At 37.2% G+C, this 25,073-nt stretch overlaps 1 protein-coding gene across 1 annotated transcript; it reads right to left on the reverse strand.

The window, feature by feature from the left end:
• Nucleotides 1–19,600: 19,600 nt before the first annotated feature.
• On the reverse strand, nucleotides 19,601–23,288 carry LOC111434883 (terpene synthase 10-like). The gene is made up of 8 exons (XM_023072208.1): nucleotides 23,155–23,288; nucleotides 22,022–22,150; nucleotides 21,653–21,917; nucleotides 21,171–21,546; nucleotides 20,846–21,064; nucleotides 20,450–20,588; nucleotides 20,108–20,356; nucleotides 19,601–20,027 (listed from the first exon to the last, which is right to left on the reverse strand). Exons 1-8 carry the CDS (start codon nucleotides 23,224–23,226, stop codon nucleotides 19,716–19,718), a joined length of 1,761 nt encoding a protein of 586 aa, XP_022927976.1. The 5' UTR covers nucleotides 23,227–23,288; the 3' UTR covers nucleotides 19,601–19,715.
• Nucleotides 23,289–25,073: the final 1,785 nt, after the last annotated feature.

Here is a 25,073-nt window from a genome sequence, read left to right on the forward strand (position 1 = left end):
TTCTCATCATATCCAATAAAAATATACCTTTTACTTTTGTCTTCGAGCTTCGTTCTTTGTTGGTCCGGTATGTGAGCATAAGCCACACTACCGAACACCTTGAGATGAGAAATTGTAGGCTTTGTCCGCTCCAAGCCTCTTGTGGTGTTTGATTATCTAACTTTGCATGTGGACATTGATTCTATACGTAGATGGCGCATTGCACGGCTTCTGCCTAAAATTCCTTCGGCATCCTTGGCTCTTAAGCATTGAGCGAACCATGTCGAGAATGGTCCGGTTCTTTCTCTTGGCCACACCATTTTGTTTAGGGGTGTACGGTGCGGTTAGAAATCACCTTATGCCTTGCTTCTCGTAATACTCCATGAAAGCCGTCGACGTATACTCGTCACCTCTATCGGATCGTATAGCTTTGATGTGTCTACCAGTTTCCTTCTCCACCATTACTTTGAACTTTTTAAATACCTCGAACGCCTTGGATTTTCCTTTCCGAAAATAAGCCCAAGTTTTTTCGTGAGTAATCATTGATAAAGGAAATAAAATACCTCTTTCTGCTGAAAGACTCGGGGTTAATTGGTCCACATATATCTGTATGGATCAACTCGAGGGGTTGTTTAGCCCAAAATTCAGCCTTCATTTGAATTGAGGTTCTCGCATGCTTGCTGAGCACGCATTCTTTACAAAATTTTCCTTCAAAGTCCATGTTTGGTAGCCCATGTACCATATTCTTCTTCGCTAACTCTTTTAGGCCGCCATGATGTAGGTGACCAAAACGGAGATGTCAAAGTGATGCCTTGTCTTCTACATCAACTCTCAAACACGTTTCTCGTATGCTTCTTAAGTTTAATTTGTACATTCGATTTCTTCCTATCTTGACTCGAGCAACCAAATGCTCTTTCTTATCCTTCAGGTGTAGCAGGCAGTCCTTTAGGAATATCGAGTAACCTTTCTCTGTGAATTGCCCCATACTCAATATGTTGATTTTGAGGTCTAGTACGTAATAGACATCTTGGATTGACCCCATCACACCATCCTTTTACAAGAAGTGTATCGTACCTCGGTCTTTAACATCCACCTTCGACGCATCTCCAAATGACACATGACCATCTTCAATCTTTTGCATTTCTTTGAATAGGGGCTCGTGACCGCACATATGGTTGCTTGCCCCTGAGTCGAGGTACAACAGAGTGTCGTTGTTGACATTCTCTTCGTCTTGAGCCATCAAAAGAAGACCTTCATCCGTTACGTCTTCCACGGTTAGGTTGGTTGTTCCTTCCACCCTTTTTCCGGCTCGACATGCTTTTGCAACGTGCCCGATTCTGCCGCAATTGTAACATTTTTCGATGTTACAATTATTTGTATAGTTGCCATATTTTTTACATTTATAGCACTGGATGTAGGAATTGTATCCTTGACCGTGCCCTTGATTTCGTCCTCTTCCACGCCAATTTGCTTGGCTCGATAGTCTCTTCTCCTTATAATTTTCTTCATAATCATTGCTTTGACCACCTCGACCATTCCAGCGGCTTCCACGTTCTCTACCTCTAAAATTCTGAGAATAGAGTGTCTTTTCATCTTTAATCGATGCCTTCGTCTGAAGCGCTTAATCGAGTGGTTCCTCCTTCTTTTTCTTACGTTGTTCTTGTGCCTCGAGAGAACTAGCAAGCTCATCGACTGTGAACTTCGTCAGGTCCTTCAACTCTTCTATGGCACACACGACATTCTCGAAGTTGTCTGTTTACGACCTCAAGATTTTCTCAACTACCCGCGGTTTCGAGTAACATTTCTCCGTTCCGATTTAACTGATTCACCACGGTCTGTGCACGTGTAATATAGTCAGATACATTTTCTGACTCCTTCTTCTTCATGCTCTCCAACTCGGCACGCATAGTCTGAGACGCACCTGCTTGACTCGGTCAGTTCCTTTGAACACTTTTTCTAGAATGTCCCACGCTTCTTTTGAAGTAGTTGCCCTTGCAATCTTCTCAAAGCCTGACTCGTCAATAGCCTAGAACAACATGTATAATGCTGTCTTATCCTTTGACCGTAATTCCTTCAGCGCCTTATTTTGCGCCACCATATAACCCGTGGTATCAATCGGTTCTTCGAAACCGTCTTTGACCACCTCCCATGCGTCTTGCGAACCGAGAAGAGCTTTCATTTGGATGCTCCAATTCTCGTAGTTCGTCTTCGTCAATCGTGGTAGAGGCATTTGTCTCATCATGTTCGCCATCGACTTTAATACCAATTTGTTGAAATTAAATTGCTCTGATACCAATTTGTAGAAAAATAAAGACGCTCCGATACCCACTTGAGAGAACAAAACGCATCGAAAAAGGAAAGACAACGAGACAAAGAAATTCTGAAAAGGTTTTTCTCTATTACACACCATACAAAAAAATGATTTTACTCTCTCTCTTTCCTTTTTTTTCTCTACTATTACACGATACCTGACGCTCTTTTATTTGCCAAAATTGGTCTTAACTACCCATGATTTTCTCATCCATTTGCTCTACTTTCAGTAATTTTCTCACCCATGAGCTCTCCTTTCCTGAGATAATTAAGCCCCTTTTGATTGAATTAAAAAAACAAAATTCATTTAAGTTTATTTTACAACACGTATCAAGCTTGGTTTGACAAGATACTGAAGGTTCATCACTTTAAAATCTTCGGGTGTCTTGCTCATGCCAAGAATACATATTCACACCTTCCTGAACTTGTTGATAGAAGTGTGAAGACAATTATGTTGGGATATGAAGATGGAACCAAAGCTTACAGACTATTGGATCCACAAAAGAACAGAATTATGGTGAGCAGGGATGTGTTGTTCGAAGTGGAAAAAAAGTGGTGTTGGGAAGAAATCACAAACGGTGATGATGAACAAAGAGGAACTTTCACCGTTCAAATTTCAGAAAAACAGAGTAGAACAGAGGAGAGGAATATTGAACAAATCAAAGTTAATCCAGATGAAAGGCAAAGGGAAAATTCATCCTCAACTTTAACAACGCCAGACATTACCTCAAATGCATCATCATCAAGCTCGTCGATGCCGAAAAAGTTCAGGTCTCTAGAAGATATTTATAGAGAATTGAACGAAGCAGAGGAGGAAGCAGTGGGCCTTTGTTTTCTTTCTATAGAGGAGCCAACCTTATATAAGGAAGCTACTAAGAATGAAAACTGGAGGAATGTCATGAAGTCTGAAATTCTTTCCATTGGAAAGAACAGAATGTGGAAACTCATAGATTTGTTGAAGAATCATGAAGCAATTGGCATCAAATGAATTTTCAAATTAAAGAAAAATCCAGATGGAGAAATCATGAAACATAAGGCGAGACTCGTGGCAAAGGGATATGCATAGCAATTTGGTGTAGATTACAGTGAAGTATTCGCACCAGTGGCCAGGTTAGAAATAGTGAGATTAATTCTTGCCTATGCAGCCATTAAAAATTGGGAAGTACATCACATGGATGTGAAGATAGCTTTTCTGAGTGGCAAGTTAGAAGAGGAGGTGTATGTTGCTCAACCAAAAGGGTTCATTGAACAAGGAAAATCCAAACATGGTATTAAAACTACGTAAAGCCTTGAATGGATTAAAACAGACTCCGAGGGCCTCGAATTTGAAACTTGATCAATGTTTGCAGTCACTTGGTTTTGTTAGATGTCCATAGGAATATGCTCTCTACAAGAAAATTAATGGAGTTGAAGCAATGATAATTGGCATATATGTGGATGACTTAATCATAGCCGGCTCAAACAAACAAGTTATAGCTCAGTTCAAGGAAGAGATGCACTAGAAATTTGAGATGAGCGATCTTGGACTTTTGAGCTATTACTTGGATATTGAGGTACAAAAAAGCAGTGAAACAATCACTTTATGTCAGGCCGGATATGCAAAAAAAATCCTAGAGAAGCTAGGCATGGGGGAGTGCAATCCTTGTTCGATTCCCATGGAACCAAGAATGAAGATGAGCAAACATGGGAATGGAGAACCTGTGGTTGACAAAACACTTTACAGAAGTGTTATTGGAAGCTTACACTATCTGGTTAATACCCGGCCCGACATAGCCTACTCAGTTGGTGTGATGAGTAGATACATGGAGGCACCAACAACTTCACATCTCACAACAGTAAAACAAATATTGAGGTATGTGAAAGGTACTCTAAGTTTTGGTTGTGTTTATTATAAGAAGCTATCGAATGTGAAGCTGGTAGGATTTAGCGACAGTGATATGGCTAGGGATATTGATGATAGGAAGAGTACAACTGGAGTGTTGTACTATTTGGGAGTAAATTCAATAACCTGGGTATCACAGAAGTAGAAGGTGGTGGCTTTGTCAACATGCGAGGCTGAGTATATAGCCGCAACTGTTGGAGTGTGTCAAGGAATATGGTTGGGCAGGATTTTGAGTAACATCAGTCAGCTGCAAGTAAAACCCAAGCTTAATGTTGACAACAAGTCAGCCATAGCATTGGCGAAAAATCCTGTTTACCATGATCGAAGTAAGCACATTGATACCAGGTTCCATTTTATTCACCAGTGTGTGCAAACTGAAGCTATTGAACTGGAATATGTGAACACAAATGAATAGTTGGCGGATATTCTAACAAAGCCGTTAGCAAGACAATGGTTCCTAGAGTTAAGAGAGAAGATTGACTTGAAGAAAGTCGATTCACCAAAGTTCAACAAGTTTAGAGGAGTGATGGTTGGTTATAAACTTATTTTATTTTATTTATTTTGCTTCATAGGTTTTTGGTTAAAAATTAGTTGTTTTGTATTTATTTTATTTTTGTTGTTCATTACTCCATGAAAAAAGGGTTGGAGATATCGAGGAAGAGTGGAAGGAGTGGAAGAGTAGAAGGAGTAGAAGGAGTAGGAGTGGAAGTAGTGGAAGTAGTGGAAGTAGTGGAAGAGTGGAACTAGTTTTGAGGGAGATATCCACGATTTGTAGGAAGAAATTTGTTATTTTTTTATTATATAAGGAAAATGATGTCAAGTCATTGAAACACCACAAAAAAGAAATAAGTTCTGTTATTTTTTTTCTTTTGGAGATAATCTTAACTCTTAGAAGCGACAAGTAGTTAATGTAGTCAAGGCCTAAGTTATTAGGTCTCAAATTCAGATTCCAAATCTCAAACATGAGTGGAAGCTTATATGATAAAAAAACTTCATTCAATTCAATAAATAATCAAAAAGTTTAATAATTACCAACAAGGTAATTAGGAGACTTACTAACCCATTCTTACCTAACTTTGTTCTTTTAACTCATGTTCTATTTGTCTAAAAATAGCTCGAGCTTGTTCTTATGAAAGGTTTGATTAGACTTGCATGGATGCTTAGAAGGGAAGAACTTTAGAGATAACTTATTTCCGACTAAGAATGTAATGATTTTGGACCCATCCCAAAGATTCTATTTACATAGACTCTTAATGTCTAAGCTAAATAAGATTCAAATTCAATTTTCTATATTTGTAACACCCAAATTTATAACACCCAATTTTGAAAGAGAATTAATTTTATTGATATTTTAACTGCAAACTTTTCATATTTTATTGTTGATCATAGACCAAATTTCAAGATATTTTAGAAGATAAACGTGATTGAAAAATCATAGAAACCTATGAAAAATATAAAATAAAATAGTGAGAAATTGAGAAAAAAAAGTCCGTCAAAGTTAAACTAGGGGCAAAATTGTCATTTTATCCTCCGTTTGAAATTAGAGGTCTTGAGGTAACCGAAATTGATAATTATCGAAGAAAAGGAAGGAAAAAAATGAAGAGAAAAGAAAGGAAAGGGAAGCTAGGGTTCGACGAAGAAGACGAGGAAAACTTAAAATTTGTTCAATTCGGTAATTATATGCTTGTTTTGGTTGAGAGCTCTTGACAAGAAACGTTAGATAGACTAAGGAGATCGAGAGTCAAGATTTATGGGTTTTTATTCTTATTTTTTCTTTAGACCTTAAATTTTTTGGGAGCTTAAACCTGAGTTTTTGATACGTTAATTTAGGAGTTATACCACACAAGTTCCATTAAAAAAATAAGAGGAAATTCAAGTTGGAACCGAAGTTTGAGTGGATCATCCAAGAACGGTAAATATGTAGTTTTTTGCCAATTTTGAACGTGAATATTTCTTCATGTGGTTGGAAAATTACGAGAAAAAATATCTCATAAAGATGAAGTCAAATGAACTTTAGAGAGAAACAAAGTTGATTTGAGTTTTCTATGAAAAGTTATGAAAATGTATAAGAAATTGAAAAAAAAAAAAAGATAAAAACTAAAAAAAAAAATAGAGGAGCCACGTGTCACACAGAGGGGAGGTGTACACATCTAAAAATAGCTTAGACACCCATCAAGTGATGTGTGAGAGAACGCGTCTAGGTCTTGGTGATTGACATATGTTGAGCACGGAGCGCGAAAGCACATTTGGCTTCTAGTGGAGACACATGTGACGGATAGACTCGACCTAAGACCTATGCGCAACCTATTATTCGAAACAAGAAATACGGATTGACTTGAGTTGCACAAACTAATCTAACCCAAGGCATGTGATTTGTGAGCACTCTCCTACAACGTGTATGGTAAGCACGTGGAAGGCGCACATAAGTGTTTATCATCTCGGTTTCAATATTGACCTTAATTTCAATTAAGTCAGACCCTAATAATTAATTTTAAGGAAATTTGGAGCCTCCAACCAGAAGAATAGCAACCTTGAAGAGCCATACTTCATTCATGTAAGCAAATCATACCTTAGGTGATTAGAATATGTATATTTAGAAATCTAATGGGCAATTTTGGATAAGTGAACAGTATATGTTATGAAAAAATACAAAAATATCACTAGAATGCGAATTTAAGTTGCATGTCTATTTTAATACTTTTTAGTGTGATAGAGTAGAGGATGAGATATTGTGATTTTTGATTTGCGGACTGATGGACGTTATCTCCCTATGGAGTTTGTTTGCATGCTTTTAGGTTATGAATTTTGTGCTTAAGTGATTGATACGAATATCTCTCTAATAAGTGTGCCCGAATGATTTGAATATGTTCTCTAGGCTTTAGGTGATCGACAGGAATATCTTCCTAGTAAAGAATACATTAGTGAACCAAGTTAAGAATATAGCCCTAGTGCTAAAGCAATTCTCACATTGTTCACGGACAATACATTTTGAACAGAACGAGCACCCTAGGACCGTGAGTAGCAATTAGAGGTCTAGGCTTTAGTGCATCTACATAAATGGTTTAGCCCAGAGAAGTTATCCTCGACGAACCTAAAAACATAAAATGAGTCCCAAACTGCGTAGACACACTAATAACCCAATAGACCTACATGACAAAGATGACTTAAAAAGCCTAACAAACTTATTAGTAGTAAAAACGGTATAACCGAAACTTCGAAGTTAATTAGTGTTATTATTGTGTACAGGGATGGATTAAGACCGACGTTGTGATTCCATAAACTTGTCCTAATTCCTAATTAGGAATTTAGACTACATGGTTAGTACTCTTGTTTTGCACTTATTTGTTTGTGGTTGTGGTTTTTTTTTTTTTTTTTTTTTTTTTTTAAAGCCATGTTTCGAGGTTCAAAGCTATGAAAATCTGGTCATGGCACTCATTTTTATCTACTTTCTCTCATTTATCTCCCCACCTACGGTTTCTCTTCTTCTACCTCCTTATTTCTCGGTTTCTCCACTTATTCCTTACCCTTTTTTTTGTCCCTTCTCTTAGCAGCCATTTACTAGGAAAACTTAATATTATGATCATATTTATCTAGGGCAAGCTGAATACAATAGTATTCCTTTTCAAATCGTTTACCTTGTTTTCATGGTATGTTATTTATTTTAGCATAATTATTTACTTGTAATTTTGTTGATGTATGACTCCAAACTACCTTTAATGTTATGATTATCGAATGCAATTTGCCTCATAATGTATGATAGATAGATAGAATTAGTTGTCAATATTAGAATTTATGCCATAAAGTTTCGTAATTAATAATTTAATTATAAAAATAATTTTTATTATTTTGTAATTCAATATTATCACTTGTATGAAAAATTCAAGGTTATTAATTTAATCTTGAATAATATGTGGTTGACGTGCATGAGTATCGTGTTTAAAAAACAACTTCAAGAGTCTATAATATATAGACAATGTTGGGTGTCTTATCGTAGTAACAGTACTATTGATACGACTCATTTTGTAATTATTACACATGATTTGATCTAAATCATTCATGTGAAGATAAATGAGTGAGTCCCTCATTCATGTGAAGATAAATGAGTGGGTCCTATAAATTTGTTGCTATGGATATTCAAGACTTCCAAGCTCGAATAAAGACTAAAAAGATTGAAAGCCAAAACAAATAATAGTAAAAGATAAAAATCCCATAAAATTTAAACAAAAAAAAAAAGTAAACAACACCAAAATTAATTTGAATGATAAGATGATGTTGTTCAAGCATTACAATTTGTAATGTTGAAATTAAAAAGAAAAAAAGAAAAAAAAAAGAAATCGGCCCAAGCCCATGGAGGAGCAAATGTGTCATTTTGTCCCTCCACGTACTATAGGAGTCTAAGTGGAACCATAATAGAGGCCACCAAAAGAAAGGGAAGACTAGGAAAGGGTTTGGGAGAATTGAGGAGTCGCCGCCAAGACTTTGTCCAGAATCGAGGTGAGTTCTTGAATGTTTTCCAGATCCGATTCTAACCTTTACGAATCGGGACCTAATGTTTGAATATGTTCATCTAGGGAAGTTGACTTCGTGAAGAAACTTGACAGAAATCTGGGAATCGTCCGAGAACGGTAAGCGAACTTTTGTGGCTCAAATCTCGTTCTATCTTGAGGCTAAAATCACGAAAAAAATGCCAAGACGTAGCCCTTAACACGATCTAGTACTTTGTCGAAGGAACCATATCGATCCGAGCTTCAGATCAAAAGATATGAAAATCGAAAAACGGTGGATTAGAAAAGGGCTACGGATTGCAACAGAGAGAGAGAGAGAAAAAAAAGGAGGCTGTGGGCGGCGGATCGCGGCTCGACAGACCACGACACGCGTCGAGCGTCGGCTGGACTGACACAGCTCCAGCAGAATGATGACACGTGTCACGAACAGAAACCAGGCTGAACCGCAGTGAACCAGACCGCTAGCCGAACTGACCCGACCTGCGACTGCGTGAAGTAACCCACGTGCGGCCGACGCGTGTGCAGCCTGCAACTGGCGTCCTTTTCCGCGCATGGCTTGCGCGTGGTCGGCGCGTGAGAGGCTCGTTTTTCGTCCGTTTACCTTTCGATTAGGTCTCGATTCCTATTATAATAATATTTTTATGTGAATAGGGTCCTAATCGAGGATAATTAGTGTTTTTGGACACCCTACGAACGTGGAGACGCTAGCGAAAGGGCACGCGTCAACCAGGTAAGTCAGCACCCAATATTTAGGAAGAAATACTTGTAGGATTCGCTTGGATTGCATACATGCTAGTATATTTGCCTTAGATTAGCTTTCCATGAATGAGAATAGGCAAGTTGATTATTACGGGCGTATTGGGAGAATTATCTGGGTGTTTCTTGTATGTTTTAAGCTTCCGCTGCACATATGCATATGTTTAGTTTATGTCGAAATTGTGAACTCTGCGTTTCGGGTGCTCGAGGGATGACATTGCTCCTTGAGCGCAAACTCCGCGTTTCGGGCTCTTGACGGAGGCTATCGTCCAGTGACGCATGCGTGTCTAGTTTGCATGAGTTATGTATGATGATGTTAGTCGACGGCTGCATGCCCATGTTAGGATCGCACAACAACGCACACGCTCGATCTAGATGAACACAAAGAACAGGATAGAGAAAAGTGTAAGGAGAACTCTGGGTAAAAGAATTTTTTTATTGATGACTTCACGTATGTACAGTAAGAGAGAATTACAGAGAATAGAAAGTACATTTTCAAAGCTCTACCGGATAGTTTAGTTTACTATATATAGCTTTACCAGATTTAACCATCTACTATATATAGCTATTTACTACATATAGCTATTTACTATATATAGCTTTACCCGATTTAACTATCTACTATATATAGCTATTTACCATATATAGCTTTACGGATATAGCTTTACCAAATATAGTTTACCGGATATAACCGTTGACCAAGCTATAAATAAGCAGCAGGCTCCATAACCTAACAATTCTCCCAGAGGTTGATCTAGTTAACCAAGAATTTCATTCTCAAACGACCATGAGCATCTTCATGGTCTTCATGGCACCATATCAATTGAGGCTTTCCACAACCTCAATATTCCAACATCAACACATTTTGTCAACATGTTTACTAGATTCTTTGCACCCTCTATCTTCTCCAAACACATCACCATCTTTCACTAACCTGCAAGTGAAATGGTATCGTCTTCTGTGTTTTCTCTTTAAATGATAGACCAGATTCCTTCGCCAACTGTACGACACTCTGACTATCTCTGTAAAGAATATCTTCGTGCTACTTCTTGCCCATTCTTCCAGATACTCAGTCATCCATATCGTCTTCTTTCCAGCTTCAACTATTGCCACATACTCAGCCTCAGTACAACGCATTTTTGAAGCCTAGACGTCTCATCATCCATGGCTTGCTCCTACTTGGTTGTATCCTCCAACTGTGGGGCCTCATCAAAGGGCTCTAATTCTCTTTCATCAGCAACAAATAGTGTAATGAAGGTACATACATATGTGGTACTCTGTTAGTACAAGATGATCTTCTCAACACCAGTTCAAGTGTCACTTGCTCCACTGCTAATTCCTCCGCAACAACCTCAGGAGTTTGTTGAGTATCTGCTACAAGATCATTGGTGATTTTCTCCGCAACTCAACCTCAACTCCCACTTGATTTGTTGTCTTGGAACCTTGCTCCACATCTAGTTCCTTAGCAGTAGTCTCAGGAGTTTCTTGAGTATCTGCTACAACATCGCTAGGTGAGTTTCCCTGCAACTCAAGCTCAACTCCCACTTGCTTTGTGGTCTTGGAACCTTGCTTCACATCTGGTTCCCTAGCAGTAGTCTCAGGAGTTTCATGAGTATCTGCTACAACATCACTAAGTAAGTTTTGTTGCAACTGAAGCTCAAATCCTACTTGCTTCGTTGAACCTTACTCCACATATGGTTCCATTTCCAACCGCACTTTCTTCAATTCTCTGGCGGTCCTTGTGAAGCTAACTCATTTTTACTTGCTTATAACGTAGTTCTCACAACGACCCACATCAACAGATTTCAGACCTTCTAAAACTTCTTTCGCAGTCAGCCTCTTCATTCCTTTCACGCTCATATGTTCAAGTCTATTGTGCCGTAGACTTGAATTTGAAGCACTCTCAGCAACAACAGCTATGTTCATACACCCTACAGTGGTGTATAAGGTTCCAGATTTTGAGCCATGTGCTACCACCGTAGCACCCTTCATAATCTTCCACGAACTCTTCTGTAATAGCCAAAAATAAATAAAGAAATAAACAAATAAAAATAATTATAAAAAGTAGTTAAAATAATAATAATAAATATATGAATAAATAAAAACAACATTTCCCCACTTCTCTCTACTAACCTCTCATCCCTTCCCACAATTATCTCTCATCAACCCATCCTTACACACGAAAGTATACTGCAAAAAAAAAAGAAACAGAAAAATAAAAAAAAAAGAAAGAGAAAAATATAATCTTCAGATTTACTTGAGAAGAAAAAAAGAATGAGAATGGCCTTTACACAAGTGAGATTCACCAGAGATTTATGTGAAATAGATCTTATCAATAAGGTATATATTAAATCTTCATTTTCTTTTATCCTATTCTTTTAGAAATCACACCAAATTATAGTTAGATCTTCATTGAATTATTACAATGGTCTAGCTTTGAGTTAGAAACTAAATGTCAATCATTTATACGATTCTAGTAAATCAGGTCAGATTAGTAATATTATATTAAATTTTTATCAGTAGTCAAATGAATAGATTAAAGATAGAATGACGAAGAAAACTTCTAAATATGAAACACTGAGATAAGGAAATAGGAAACATTGAGATAAGGAAAGATTTGGAAATAGAGATCCACGGTAAATTTGGGGTAAAGATTTGGAAATAGAGATCCACGGTAAATTTGGAATACATGAGAACAGAATTAAAAGGCAACAGATAAAAAAAAAGAGATTAGGGAATTAAAAACAACAAACTAAATATGGAGGGAAATTGGAAATAGAGATCCACGGTAAATTTGGAATACATGAGAACAGAATTAAAAGGCAAGAGATAAAAAAAAATTAGGGAATTAAAAACAACAAACTAAATACAGAGGGAAAGGCGGTAAATACAGAGAATAGTAAAGCTCAGAATAACTTGGCTGTATCTACTTTTTATACAATAGTAACCATGAAAAATGAGATTTTTAATAAAAATATAATTATAGATATATAACATTTCAAGACTTCTAACAATGGACCAATGTAAATTAGAGAAATAATACTGTAGAATTCAAACCCGAAACTAATGTCATGAGCTCATATAGGTTGACCCGAATTTCAAAGGACAGAATCGAACTTTCATTAAAGATATATTCGTGACAACGGCTTAAGCTAGCCAGGTAAGTGACCTTACTATCGGCATGGTTATATTTGATGTTGACACGTGCCCTGTGGTTCTGCACGTATCATATATATTAATATGTGCGAATTGTCTGTGGATCGATATGCTTCCTATATGTTATGTTATGTTATTATATGTGGTTTGTATGATAATAATTATGGTACGATGTTCTCAAGGATATGTTTGAGATAGGATACGAGAAGGATGCACACAACAAAATGTAACTATAGAAGTAAGATACGTTCATGAAATGTTAAGGTTAGGTTACATACTGAAGTGCTATGGATAGGAGAGATTGATGAAAGAATACGGTTAGGTTATGGGTAGAAAGGGATAGGTTTGTGATAGATTGATAGAACGACAGCGTTATGGTAAGTTAGAGAACGATATGACTATGAATTGTTTACGTTATGACTTGTTTATGATATGGTACATTGTATGCTAGATTATTGTGCTTAAGTACGTAGTTATGTGAACGTGAATGTATGCTGTGTATGCTTTTAGTCTAATGTGATATGTTATGCATGTGACGGTGTGGGGTCCTTGAACGATGATGGCTTGTTTGTACGAATATTTGAATGTAACTGCATGAATTGTATGACATGAAACACGGTAAACTGTCTGGAACCATAACCCCGATAGAAATGTGTATAAAATGTGAAATGAAAATGAGAATGACATGAAGCCTGAAACGTGACAGGGGGTTATGTTCATTAATGATAACTGTAGGACTAGTGGGACCTCATGCATATTGTGTGTTCATGCATTTGGGGGATACCCCTATCCCATCACGAGGGTACGGACGCGTACATCTAATGGTAGGACAACGATCGTTATACTTTGCATAGCGCTGCCGTGACGGTTTTAATTTTAACGGGTCCCGGTGTAAGGGGCTCCCAGAGTATGCCCACCGGCTAGGGACTGTGGCCCAGCGGTATGCAAACTAGCTGGTGAGCCCATACTCGCACGTATGGGCTGCGTGTAGAGTATATGGTACACGTCCACGATTACCTGTTAGGACAGCACTGTAGGGAAAACAAAACGAAACGAAAGATAGGTCCCATCATTTCATGCATGTGATTGTTGCATTTAACCCCAATGTTGGGGTCACTTACTGAGTATTTCTTTAAATACTCAAGTCATGTGCTACTACATTTTTCAGGTTAAGGCAAGACATTCCTGTACGGCTGACGACGGCATCGCAACTCGAGATCATGGCACATGTATAGGGTAGTGGTATTTATTTTCTTAGACTTAGGATAGAATAGGATGTTTTAAATTTAAATGCTTATTTATTCTATTTCGAGTCTTTTGTTGTGTCGTTTTAAAGATGTTTTCAAAACACGTAAGTCCATGGCTGTTTTTTAAGTTAAAGGTTATGTTTTATGGAATTTAAATGAAGTCTTCCGCATTCAATGATTATGGTATGTATACAGTAGCGACCTTAAATTAAGTAGAAAATTTTGGGTCGTTACATCTTCCCTAACTTTGTTGCATAACCTGTGCTGTCCAACTGACCAATAGAGATCAGGTTCTTCTTTAGACTAGGAATATATCTGACATCCTTTAATGTCCACTGATTTCCTACCGGAGTTTTTATGCAGACATCCCCTTTTCCTTTAATCTCCAAATCTTTGTTGTCGGCAAGATACACTTTCTCGAAATTTTCAGACTTGAAATTCCGGAACAACTCTTTATTTGGAGACGAATGAAAAGATACACCTGAATCCATAATCTAGGATTCAATCGAATTGTCCACGCTGAGGATTAGAGCATCTCCAATGTCTTCTGCTGAATTTATAGAATCATCATCATCTCCAGATTTGTGATTCTGCTTCCTTTTTTGTCTTGTACAACCTGTCCGAAAGTGACCTTTTTATCCACAATTCCAACACGTTACGTTTGGTCTATTTGGAGATTTTTCTCGGTTTTTGATTTTGATCGCCCTTTGTTTGGGCCCTTCGGTTTACTTCTTCCCCTTCGATCAACACTGAGAGCATTGCCTGATGAATCTCCAGTTTCCCGTTTGTGAATACTTTCACTGAGACCTACATCTCGAATTTCACCAAACTTCAGTTTATCAGATCCTCGGGAACTGCTGATTGCGGCAACAACAGTATTCCATGACTCGGGTAAGGATGACATCAAAATCAACGCTTTAATTTCATCTTCGAAATTAATTTTCACCGAACTCAGTTGACTTATGATCATATTGAATTCATTTATATGATCTGCAACAGATCCACCTTCAGACATCTTTAGATTGAACAATCTCCGCATCAAATACACCTTGTTCATAGCCGACGGTTTTTCATACATATTTGACAGCGCCTTCAATAGATCTGACGTTGTCTTCTCCTTGATAATGTTAAACGTCACGTTTCTGGATAGCGTCAACCGGATCAGCCCCAAGGCTTGTCGATCCTTGAGCTTCCACTGTTCTGTGGTCATGGTATTCAACTTCACCCCCAATAAAAGTTCGTGAAGATCTTTCTGGTACAGATAATCTTCAATCTGCATCTTCCAGAAACCGAAATCGGATCCATCGAACTTCTCAATTCCAATCTTTGAACTTTCCATCTTCACAGATCGTGGTGAATTTCGCTTAGCTCTGATACCAGTTGTTAGAATCTCACAACAACGCACACGCTCGATCTAGATGAACACAAAAAACAGGATAGAGAAAAGTGCAAGGAGAACTCTGGCTAAAAGGATTTTTTTATTGATGATTTCATGTATGTACAGTAAGAGAGAATTACAGAGAATAGAAAGTACATTTTCAAAGCTCTACCGGACGGGATATATATATAGTTCAGTTTATTATATATAGCTTTACCAGATTTAACCATCTACTATATATAGCTATTTACTATATATAGCTTTACCCGATTTAACCATCTACTATATATAGCTATTTACCATATATAGCTTTACCGAATATAACCGTTGACCAAGCTATAAATAAGCAGTAGGCTCCATAACCTAACAGCCCACTCTGTTATTTTCCATGACCTATTACTATGATAAGCCTAGGAATTTGTAGTTAGAACCTACAAGTCACTTAGTCTACATAAAACCTTCCCCTAGGAACCTAACAGGTTACCACAGCGAAGAAGTACCTTGAGTGTTCTTAGACTGCTAATTATCTAAACGGTCTCTATAGCTTCGTGGGGGNTGGGGGGGGGGGGGAACTAGAGGTTCCTGACCAGTTCTTACTACTCCTAGTCGCATGGAAAATGTGTCATCACATCGTACAGCCCGTTAGCTGCACGGGAATGGGTTGGGTCACTCCCCCAGGGGACTTTCATGGTCTTAGGAGGTACTTAGCACACCTCTAGGCTTGATACCATGTAGTCTTAGATAGCCATGCAGAGGTAGCGCCTCATAGAGAGACGTCGGTCATGTCAGCTTAGCATAAGGGACCCTTAAGTATCAAATGAAAGGGCGGAGAACCAGTGAAGCTCTATAGAGCAAGTCCCAAGAGGTGAGCCCCAAAGGGACTAAGACCAGAACCAGACGTCTTAAAGCCAAATAGAAGACTGTGGGGATTCTATTAAGTTAGGATGCGATGAGAGCCTACAAGTAGGTGACTTACTGAGTATAATTTTTATACTCATCCCATTTTTTCCTATTTTTTTCATGTGTTCGTAGACTGTCGGTTGAGGTAGAGGAGCATTCGAGAGCTGTACGGTCACAGAGAGGTCGTTCCAGAGCGTCAATCCCCTTTCGGTTTTTTAGAGGTTTTTGTAAACTTCCTTTATATTTGTATTTTCTCTTATTTTGTAAATTTGAATCCTCTTTTTAAACATTTGAAAATTACATTCTCCTTCTATTTTGATTTTGTTGGATTTTCGTTTTTTAATCTTTTACTCTTATTTTCTCTTTCTTTTTGTTTGTTTTCGATTTCGTCTTTTGGGTCACAGTCCAAGTTTCGAAGCCTCAAAAATTGGGTCGTGACACAAACTGTACAATGAGTTTGGAATACAATTATGAAATAAATAAAATACTCCAACATGTAAAAATAGACTGACACTCTGAAACAATCCCTTATGTTATCACACAACTCTCATATGCTCATTTACCTCAACCAACACCATGCAAACACTAAAGAAAAGAATTGGAAAAGGGGTGAGTATAAAAATATACTCATTAAGCAACCTACTTGTAGGCTCTCACCGCATCCATGACCTAGTAGGTGACATGGACTTTACAATAGTCTCTAGGTATATTACTCTTGCTTGCTTAGCCTATGCAATGGGTTACCGGTATCCAATACTGAGGCGCCACCTCAAACACTCTCTAACAAGTGGGGACAACATGGTGAGTGCTAGTCTGCTCGTAATCCATGGAAGGTAGTTGGCGAACCCATCCCATAGGCCATGTAGTCGCCCAAGGTCAGGGGCACTACCCCCTGTATGTGCCAGTTTTGCTGATTACTCGCATTATCGATGTCCTCCCACAATACAAATTCATTGCGTAGAGTAATCCAACCAAACTTTCTCTTAGATCACACGTTTCGAACCAACGTGACACCTAACTCAACGCTATGTACTCGAGTGAAAAGGGAGGTGAAAGCTTCACAAACACGCTATTAGCTGACAGGCAACCTTTATTGTTCTCAAGGGTTGTCGTGGCGGTCTTCTAAGTCTTTAGTATCTAGGCGCTTTAAATTTCGTCTCTCACTTCTAGGAGGTTCAGGGTTAGCTTGTTGGGCCAAACCAATCTCTGGGTGTGCACAGTTCTAAACATTTGATCACTCACGATCTTGGGGTGTAAGGTCTACTTGAATCATACTGACCTGGGTCAACATGTAAACTGCATTAGTTGTAGCACTCAAATTTTAACTAAGCTCTTCTATGCATGCTTTACTAGGGTGATATTCCTGTCGATTAAGCATGTAATCCACACTTCAAACTTCACCTTAGTCATATTTGGGAACCAAGGAGGTCAATTGTATTTCGAAGGTGGCTAGGTGGCTTACGTTGGACTTCCAACTCCAGGTACCCATTTTCTGACTCCTCTAAGTCTTCTTAGTTTGGGAGCACTAGGGTCTAGACCCTCTGACCGTTGCTCATGACACTAAGGTGCTCAATCTGTTGGAGGTGTCTTTACCTAGGTCATCGTCTAGCCAACCTAACTCTAATGCCATAACTCTGTGCAAATAAACATGCTCTACAGGGAGAATACACAGTCAAATACTTGGAGCTAACACATGTTATATCATGGACGCATAGAAGCAAACAAGCACAATGAGGAGATAACATCCATAAATCACAAAGAGCACATATCACAATAACTCATCCTTCTTTCTAAGTCAAAATGTTTCTGATAAACCCTGCACCCTAAGATCATGAGAAACAATCAAAGGTCTAAATCTGAGTGCACCTTGGGTCTTAAATTAGCCCCAATGAGCTAACCTCGAGCGTTCTGAAAATGAGGGATAAAATTTAAACCACCTAGAAACTCATAAGAACCTAGTAGGCCTTCACGGCAACCAAGGATGATCATGGTAGTTCTTTAGGTTAATAGTAGTGTGACGGTGTCTTTAGACCCTTCACTACCCTTTCTACTCCAATAACGATCTAGGCACATGCTAGTTAGGGTAGTGTGAGCTTTAGCTTCGTGGAATGACCATTGGTCCTAAATAGGACCACTGTATTGTAAACCCATTCTTGAAAGGGGAGTGTGGGACCACGTTAGATAGCCCAATAGCTTGTCAGAACATGGAGATTGAATCCCCCAAGCTTAGGTGACTTTATGGTCTTGAGGAATGGGCAAAACAACCTCCCTTGGATAATATTTAGACAAGAAATCATAATATTGTGTCATCAGAATTTTTATGAGGTCTCGCCTTAATTCAGGTCACTAGTCATCCACTGCATAAGCAAAGTAAGTTGTCATGGTCAAAGAGCAGAAGGATTATTACAACTCAACAAGACAAAGGAAGTTTCAGAACCATTAGCAGTTTAGATAGTGTCAATGGAGCTTCCACTTCCCTTTCCACTCTGGTACCAGTACCATCAAATTAGGCCTAAGTCAGTTAGAGTTGTGTGACTGATAGTTTAGTTGGATTATCCTACGTAACATATCTGTCTTGAGAGGGGATGTAGAATTAGGTGGGTAGTCTTAATAGCTTTCAAGCATAGGGGGTCACTCCTCAAACCTTAGGTGACTCGATGGTCATGTGGGTATGGTTCTCCAGCTAACCTCTCATGGATGATAAGAGCTGGCTAGTATACACCATGCTATCTCCACTAGAGATAGAGAGTTTTACGAGGTAGCGCCTCGACCCAGGACACCAGTTACATACTTCTTAGGCAAAGCAAGCTATATAGGTCTAAGAACGAGAAATAGTACACCCAAGATATGAGATTTTTCGCCCAGAAGACTTTCGATGCAAGAAATGGGTGAATTAGCCCCATCATACCTAGAGTGGGTCTGTGAGTAGCTAAAGTACTGCTGGATGCCTACTAGGTTAAAGATGTGGATACCTACTAGGATACTTATTGAATATATTTATATACTCACCCATTGTTGGTCGAGTTGGGTCCATAAGCAGCCAAAGTACCGCTTAGTCTTTCTTTTTTTAGTGTTTCGCAGGTATTGATCGAGTAGGAAGATCGGTCGAGAACTGTATAGTCAGAGAGGGGGTCGTTCTGAAGTGTCAGTTCGTCTATGTCTTTGAATCTTTTGTATTTTTGTTTTCTTTTTCTTTTGCAATTATATCTCAACCCCATTTTTCCCTTTTATTATAAATTCAAACAACATGGTCTTATATAATCGGATCCTATTTTGAATTTAATTTTTGTGTTGTTATCTTTATTTTTATTTAAATCTTATTACATTTTCATCTTATATTTTATCTTAGTTTCATTTTTATTTGATTTTGTTTTCGTCTTTTTAATCACAGTTCCAGATTTGAAGCTCAAAAAATAGGGTTGTGACAACTTAGTTCACATGTTATAGTTAGAGATAAACTTCAAAACCAAATAGTTGCTTAATGTCAAATTTGAGGCCACGTACAATGGTCAAAAAAAAAAAAAAAAAAAAAGTTTACATACCTTACTTGAAAAATAAGCAATAAAACCTTATTAACTCATAGAAACTTTATTTTAATCAACTTATTGTCTATTATAACTACGAATCATAACCGGCTCAACCAGAATAGACAATATACGTTCCTTTATTTTGTTGTGATTTATGATATGTCCATCTTCATATTGATACATGCATTGAGCTATTCGAGCAAGATCTTTTGACATCTTCATGAATGTTTGAGAGGATACAAGTTTGTCATCTTCAAATTCATTTAACTTCTTCCATAACTCATCTATTAAATGTCGTATATATTCTCGAGCATTTCTCTCTGAAGCATCTGTGTCATTCACATAACACTGAATCGATTTTGGAACATCACCAATATTTTGTTCCTCCTAAATGATAAGATATCATAAAAAACAGTGTTAGCTTAGAACATTTTGCATAAATGTATTAAAGGTTGTTATTCACGTACCAACGGAGTCAGGAGGTCATTTGCAAGTCGCATGATTGTTGACGACCAACGAATTATGTCGGGATATTCTGTCAATCTCTCTAACTCAACCTTTGTTATTTGAGGTGATACAAAAACATATGAATGCACTAACATAATTGGTCCTGCTACTGAAATCCACGCATTATCGATATATTCTTGCATTGTTGGTCTATAACCACTATGATACCAGTTTGACTCGAGCAGATAAGATTTGCACAAATCTAACCACTGCACCATAAGGTTTTGGGATGATAGTTTAGACAATAATATAATGTATTTTAGTTCATTTGAAAATCTGAAATTCTCACTATGGGTCCATACCACTTTCTTGAGGTATGGCACGACATCAACTCCATGATTGCTTAATGGGTCAGAAGCAATCTCATCTATCGAATTGTAGAGGGTAAGAAAACATTGTTTCATATATTCAGGAAGTTGGTCCATTGCAGCAATATCCCACCTAAATTCACCATTAAGAAGAGAATTAATAACGTCAATAGAATTATCAAGTGTCGAACAAAGAAGTTGTGAGTCTCGAAAGTGTAGTCAAAGGTGACTCAACTTTCTTACAAAGAGTGTACTTTGTTCGAGGGATTTGAAGAATGAGTTGAGCCTCAATTAAGAGCCGGTTGTTTGAGGGCTCCATAGGCCTCAAGAGAGACTCTATGATATAATTTGTTCAAGAAAATAGCTTGGTGGAAGAAAATGAAGACTTACTTCTCTATAGCGGTTGTAAAGAGTTCCAGTTCATCCAATGTGCCATAGACATCGTAAACATCATCGATCATTGTTATCAATGCCACAAGTTTCGTACCCATTCTTCTAAAATATTCAAGATCGGGTTCGTATCCCATGCCTATTGTCCAAAAGAAGTTTTCCATCAATTGATCTCTTGCAAAGCTCAATTTTTTTCCGAGCTCCGTTTTTCTCCACCAACTTTGCATGCACAAAAAGAAAAAAAAAATACGTTGAAGTCATTAATATCAATGAGCCACTTGAAAAAAAATGGCCTTGTTTAAAATATTTTAAATATCATACTTACCTCGACACATATTTAAGATCTTCTTGGTAGATATATTGTAGCATGTTAAAATCAAGCTTAGCAATTTCGAGAAGAACAGGATTCATGCTTGCTTTTCTCTCATATATATCAATGAACCACCTTGCCTCCAATCTTTGCATCTTCCAATGCAAGGGAAGCTTCAAGGCATTCCTTACGATCTCTACTTTGAGATCATCTTCGCTTGTTTCGATGTATTCCTTAAGATTGTTGATTGCAAAGCATTTTGCTGCCTCTAAAATACTTTCACCTTCGGTTGATAAGAATGAAGCTTCATATAAAGATAATATTCCACTTGTATCTTCAGAAAGGCATGCTTTGAAATTTCCCGTCTCATCTCTGAATGCATTGAAAACCTCTGTCCATTGGTAAAAATTAATATTAGGTTAAGCTATTCGGTGGAAATTATTATTAACTATATGTTGCTAATCAAAGATTTAGCTAGTAAATATTGTAATACGAACCTTCAGAATTATCAAAGTGATGTTGTCTTAGAAGCCTAAATTTAAGAGATGTTGTATGGAGGCTATTCTTCTTCTGGTCGTCTTCATAGGACTTTTTGTTTATTGTTTCTAATATATCTTTAATTTCACTCTCAAAGTGATATGATATTCCAAGTCTTTGTAAAACGTCAATGAGCTCTAATTGCTCCAAAGGCTCCCGTCTTTCTCCGAGCAGTGTCTTAACTTCTCCTTTCAGTTGGTTGAATCGACTTTGATATGTTTCTCTCTAAATATTGACATAAAAAGATAGCTCGTTCACGATTATTATCATTATTACGTAGGGTAAGACTAAATTAGAATATGCATATATATATATATATATATACATACCCTGAATTCATTGTCTAAAGATTGAATAAATTCATCCTCCCACATCGGAGGATTATAATTTGCAGACTGTCTCACAACAACATCACCACTTTGAGTTGATGCTTTTATGCACATCCCACGTTCAATGCCCTGAAATTTACGATTACAATACTCATTATGTTTACTTTATTTCTTTTAAAATATAACTCAAAATCACTTAAATAAAATAATGGTCAGTGTCAAAAAATTATCAAGTAATAATTTGACTTTACAATTTCTCTTAATACTACATTTTTTTTTAAAAAAATTATCCCAATTTTTAAATGTGCACTATCAAAGATATCCATTTTATTGCCTGAATCCGTCGTGAACCGGGAAGGAATTTTCCATTTAGATGAGGAATAGAGGAGGAAGCACGGCATATTGGTGACAAAGACGGAAATAATTTCATGTCTTCGTCCCTACCTAATTCCCCGCCCCACATCATTGAATATATATTTATTTTTAGATGTAATATTTAAATTAAAGACTATGAAATAAATTAGCTAATTTTGAGAGTATAATTTTAATATTTAAACTAAAGATTATACTATAGTTTTTTAAATAGTTAAAAGACTATGGTATAAAATTAAAATTTGAATTTTTAGAAAATATATTAATTTATTAGGACTTTTTTACCATTTTTTTCAATACGAAAAATTTTAAAATAATTATTTTTTAAAGAATAATAAATGAGAAAAAATGAACCGTAACCCGATCCCCACAAATTCTTGCCCAATCCCTACTCTCATCCCACAAAAATAAATAAGAAATAAAATTAATAATTAAAAATAAAACAATAAGAGAAAACGCCTTACCAAGTGGTCCAACACTCAATTTGGCAAGTCACTTTGTTTGGTCAATATGTTAACCATACTCAATTCAGCAAGAGTGAATTAAAATTAGAATGGAAAATTAATTTAATAATAATTAAATTAGTTTCAATATTTTTCATCAATACTACTATAAAATTTCACAACCTAATTATTTTAAATTAATTTAGTATTAATTCAAATAAAAAAGTAAAAAAATATTAAAATCGAATTTTATAGACTACTGGAAATGTTTTTCTAAACTCGTACGTTCGAAGCAAAGCACGCTTAATAACATATTACCATTACGGGAGAAGCCTGATAGTTTGCAAATCGTCGAACAGCAACGTGGTCGTTGGGAGATTTCCCGACCATGGAAGCTCTAACGCCGACAGCCCAAAAGACAGACGACTTAGAGGCTCCAAGAGGGAGGTGGAGAAGAGCCATTGAAAAGATACTTGTTTTGAAGAAATGGTTTAGCTTTTATAATGGAGATTGGTTAACATTTGAGGCACGTGATTTCCATTTCTTTTATTGGATTTTGTCGGTTTCTGTTTTGTTTGTCAGAATTTGCTGCAGTCGTAGAAGGATGGCTACCTCACGTATTCATGGTGGGGTATTGGTAGTAGCAACATCTCTTATCATTTTTAAATTTATTTATGCTTATCTTCAGTCGTGGTCAATTTTCACCACCCTTATCTTAAACTAATCGGTATAGATAAGTGCAAATTTATTATTTTATCAAAACTTTAATAAATTAATGTCGGGTCGATAAGTTTGATTTAGTAAAAGAAAGTTACTAGGCGCTATCAACTTGTAGTACTTTAGAAGAATGATTAATGCTTTGTTACGAGAATTATTAGTGGTTTATAGAAAATTGAGTAAAATTGTTAGTGTTTTCTCTCGTATAAATAGTGTTTATAGGTACGATTTATTTACAACTACAAAAAGAATTGAAAAGTATAGTGATTAAGGTTCTTCAATGCTAGGAAACTCTCTCTCAAGTTGTTCTTTCTATTTTGATTATTTGTTTGTGTACTTCGATCGATGGTAAAAATCAACATCTGGTATAATATCATAAAACATATCATATCATAAACATAATACCCATATGACATGTGCGGGGCCATTGGACACGTGTCATCATGCATAACACAACTCTTCCAATCATACCAATAGTAAGGTTACTTACTTGGTTGACCTTAGTCAAAATTCTCATTCTAATTTAACTTGTTTTCATCCTTCGAATCCGTTCTCAATGATGTCAAGGATTCAACTATTTGAATATTTACTCAATTGCCTTAGTAAAAGTCGAATTCCTAACTTAATTTAAATTAAAAATAAGGTCAAATTCAGCTTCAGGAGGGTAAAAAACGTAAGAATCAATACCAAATTTCGAGACCCGAGTCGAATACATTAATAATTTTGACTCATTGGAGCCACCGAGTCGAATACAACACCGGATTCAAATTCAATGGACCTCTTCTTCCTCGCCTGATTTGTTCAAAAATACGACTTCATTTCTCTCTCTTCCCGAGAGTTTCTGGCGTCCTACTCCACCGTTCTTCCATTCAAATCTCGACTACCATGAGTCTGTATCGACTTGCCTTACACTCCACAACGTCGTAGTGCCTCGTATGTACCTACTAATGTGAAATTGTATGTTCACTAGCGGCTATAGAAAAACACAACGAAGCGATGTGATGCATGAATGGCTGACCGTGGTCTACTTTGGGTTGTTGGTCATTTCTCTTATGGCGTGGTTAGTCCTCTGTTGAATGTTAAACTCGAACTGAGATGTCGTCGGTGTCATAGTTCGAGGAATGAAAATCATTTGTCTTCCATTCTCCTTCTTTGTATACTACACTCTCAACTCTAAGTTTAACCAAACGTGTGAATAACCTAAAAAAGAAAAACCATAACTTTTATCTAACAAACGCCTCTTACTCACACACAAGGAGCGACCAAAACTAACGAAAAAGAAGGATCCGGTTGATTCTTCTTTTTTTGAGGTACGAATGGATGGGACGGCCATAATAAGAAAAATAAAGGTTGTGGGCGTGGATGCGGATGTGAAGGTAGAGGAAGCGAGGGTAAATACCTCACAAACCCATGACAATGTCAATACCTAGAAGAACAAGAGTATGATCAAGTGTTACTCTGGTTGAAAATACGGGTATTATACAGCGGCACAACAAGGAGCGTGTTGAGAAGACAAACCT

The sequence above is a fragment of the Cucurbita moschata genome, unplaced genomic scaffold (genome assembly GCF_002738365.1).
Source record: "Cucurbita moschata cultivar Rifu unplaced genomic scaffold, Cmos_1.0 Cmo_Scf00047, whole genome shotgun sequence".
In the NCBI taxonomy this organism is placed as follows: Eukaryota; Viridiplantae; Streptophyta; class Magnoliopsida; order Cucurbitales; family Cucurbitaceae; genus Cucurbita; species Cucurbita moschata.